Source organism: Fukomys damarensis, unplaced genomic scaffold, assembly GCF_012274545.1.
Source record: "Fukomys damarensis isolate Sample0158 unplaced genomic scaffold, DMR_v1.0_HiC HiC_scaffold_19, whole genome shotgun sequence".
NCBI lineage: Eukaryota > Metazoa > Chordata > Mammalia > Rodentia > Bathyergidae > Fukomys > Fukomys damarensis.
The window spans coordinates 42555837-42558849 of NW_022900931.1; the positions used below are offsets into that span (position 1 = coordinate 42555837).

The 3013-nt window shown below is 41.1% G+C and overlaps 1 protein-coding gene across 1 annotated transcript; it reads left to right on the forward strand.

Moving 5' to 3' along the window:
• The first annotated feature begins 240 nt into the window (after positions 1-240).
• LOC104868954 (kinesin-like protein KIF2A) lies at positions 241-2301 on the forward strand. The gene is given in 4 exon segments (XM_033765677.1): positions 241-1530; positions 1533-1784; positions 1787-2178; positions 2180-2301. Coding segments are annotated over 4 exon segments (1989 nt in total). The 5' UTR covers positions 241-284; the 3' UTR covers positions 2279-2301.
• The last annotated feature ends 712 nt before the right edge of the window (positions 2302-3013 follow it).

A 3013-nucleotide genomic window follows, 5' to 3' on the forward strand; every position in this document is an offset into this window, starting at 1 on the left:
TCCCCGCCCCCTCCCCGCCTTTTCCGCCCTCCGGTCCGCTCCCTCGGCCCGCCGCCGCTGCTCCAGATGAGGTGATGGCAACAGCCAACCTCGGCAAGATCCAGATCGGGATTTACGTGGAGATCAAGCGGAGCCATGGCCGAATACACCAAGCAATGGTAACATCTTTAAATGAAGATAATGCAAGTGTAACTGTTGAATGGATAGAAAATGGAGATACAAGGCAAAGAGATTCGCCCTCCGGTCCGCTCCCTCGGCCCGCCGCCGCTGCTCCAGATGAGGTGATGGCAACAGCCAACTTCGGCAAGATCCAGATCGGGATTTACGTGGAGATCAAGCGGAGCCATGGCCGAATACACGAAGCAATGGTAACATCTTTAAATGAAGATAATGCAGGTGTAACTGTTGAATGGATAGAAAATGGAGATACAAAAGGCAAAGAGATTGACCTGGAGAGCATTTTTTCACTTAACCCTGACCTTGTACCTGATGAAGAAATTGAACCCAGTCCAGAAATACCTCCACCTCCGACATCCTCAGCCAAAGTAAACAAAATTGCAAAGAATCGACCGACTGTGGCATCTATTAAGAATGACCCTCCTCCAAGAGATAACAGAGCACGTAGAAAATCTAATTGTGTGAAAGAAGTGGAAAAGGTACAAGAAAAGCGAGAAAAAAGGAGATTGCAACAGTAAGAACTTAGAGAAAAAAGAGCCCAGGATGTTGATGCCACAAACCCAAATTATGAAATTATGTGTATGATCAGAGACTTTAGAGGAAGTTTGGATTATAGACTGCTAACAACAGCAGATCCTATTGAAGAACATAGAATATGTGTTTGTGTAAGAAAACGACCACTGAATAAGAAAGAAACTCAAATGAAAGATGTTGATGTGATCACAATCCCTAGTAAAGATGTTGTGATGGTACATGAACCCAAACAGAAGGTAGATTTAACAAGGTACCTAGAAAACCAAACATTTCGTTTCGATTATGCCTTTGATGTCACAGCTCCTAATGAAATGGTTTACAGGTTTACTGCTAGGCCACTAGTAGAAACTATATTTGAAAGGGGAATGGCTACATGTTTTGCCTATGGCCACACTGGAAGTGGAAAAACTCATACTATGGGTGGTGACTTTTCAGGAAAGAACCAAGATTGTTCTAAAGGGATTTATGCATTAGCAGCTCGAGATGTCTTTTTAATGTTAAAGACGCCGAATTATAAAAAGCTAGAGCTTCAAGTTTATGCAACCTTTTTTGAAATTTATAGTGGAAAGGTGTTTGACTTGCTAAATAGGAAAACAAAATTAAGAGTTCTAGAAGATGGAAAGCAGCAAGTTCAAGTGGTGGGATTACAAGAACGGAAGGTCAAATGTGTTGAAGATGTACTGAAACTTATTGACATAGGCAACAGTTGCAGAACATCCGGCCAAACATCTGCAAATGCACATTCATCTCGGAGCCATGCAGTGTTTCAGATTATCCTTAGAAGGAAAGGAAAACTACATGGTAAATTTTCTCTCCTCGATTTGGAAATGAACGAGGAACAGATACTTCCAGTGCAGACAGGCAAACTAGGCTTGAAGGTGCTGAAATTAATAAAAGCCTTTTAGCACTCAAGGAGTGCATCAGAGCCTTAGGTAGAAATAAACCTCATACTCCTTTCCGAGCAAGTAAACTCACTCAGGTGTTAAGAGATTCATTCATAGGTGAAAACTCTCGTACCTGCATGATTGCCACAATCTCTCCAGGAATGGCATCCTGTGAAAATACTTTTAATACAAAAGATATGCAAATAGGGTGAAAGAATTGACAGTAGATCCAACTGCTGCTGGTGATGTCCGCCCAATAATGCATCATCCACCAAACCAGATTGATGATTTAGAGTCACAGTGGGGCGTGGGGAGTTCCCCTCAGAGAGATGACCTAAAACTTCTCTGTGAACAAAATGAAGAAGAAGTTTCCCCACGACTGTTTACTTTCCGTGAAGCTGTCTCACAAATGGTAGAAATGGAAGAGCAGGTTGTCGAAGATCACAGGGCAGTATTCCAGGAATCAATCAGATGGCTAGAAGACGAAAAGGCTCTCCTAGAGATGACTGAAGAAGTGGACTATGATGTAGATTCATATGCTACACAACTTGAAGCTATTCTTGAACGAAAAATAGACATTTTTAACTGAGCTGCGGGATAAAGTGAAATCTTTTCGTGCAGCTCTACAAGAAGAAGAACAAGCCAGCAAGCAAATTAACCCGAAGAGACCCCGTACCCTTTAATTGATATTTGCTGCTAAACTATCCCCAGAACCTTCAGTGCTGTAACAGTGTTTCAGCTATAAGGGCCATTTCAAAGTTTGAAATTCTGTGTCTGTGGAAAATGTCTTGTCCTTCACCTGAATGACATTTCAATTTTGTGAAGCACTCCTTTGTCTATAAAATTCTTCTAGTCCAGGAGGGACAACCAAGGTTTGGGATTAGTGAAGCTTTTTGTTTCACTATTCTCCAAATGGTGATTTACTTTTGGAGATCCTTGCCAGTTTCATTTTCTATATGAAGTAAGATTGTGGACTTGATCCACAATGGTGGATAGTAGGGAGAAGCCACAGCATTTCCTTTAAACTCAGTTCAATTTTCGTAGCAAGACTGAGCAGTTTTAAATCCTTTGAGTGCATGCATACCTCATCAGTGATTGTATATACCTTGCCTACTCCTAACGACAGCTGTGCTCAACTCTTTCCGCTCTGTGCCTTGACTAAGGCTATTGACCCTCAATTTCTGAGGCACAGCCAAGATAAATTACATTCCTTATTTGTCATTGTAAATTACCTTTATTGTGTGTACATTTTTACTGTACTTGAGACTTTTTGTGCATGACTAATTAATTTTGCAGGATGTGCCATATCACTGAACAGAACTAAATTCTGTGGCAGTGGACATAGCTTCTGAACCATTCCATCTTATATGTAAAGAAATCTGGAATTACGATTTTTAAAACCATATAACATGTGATTA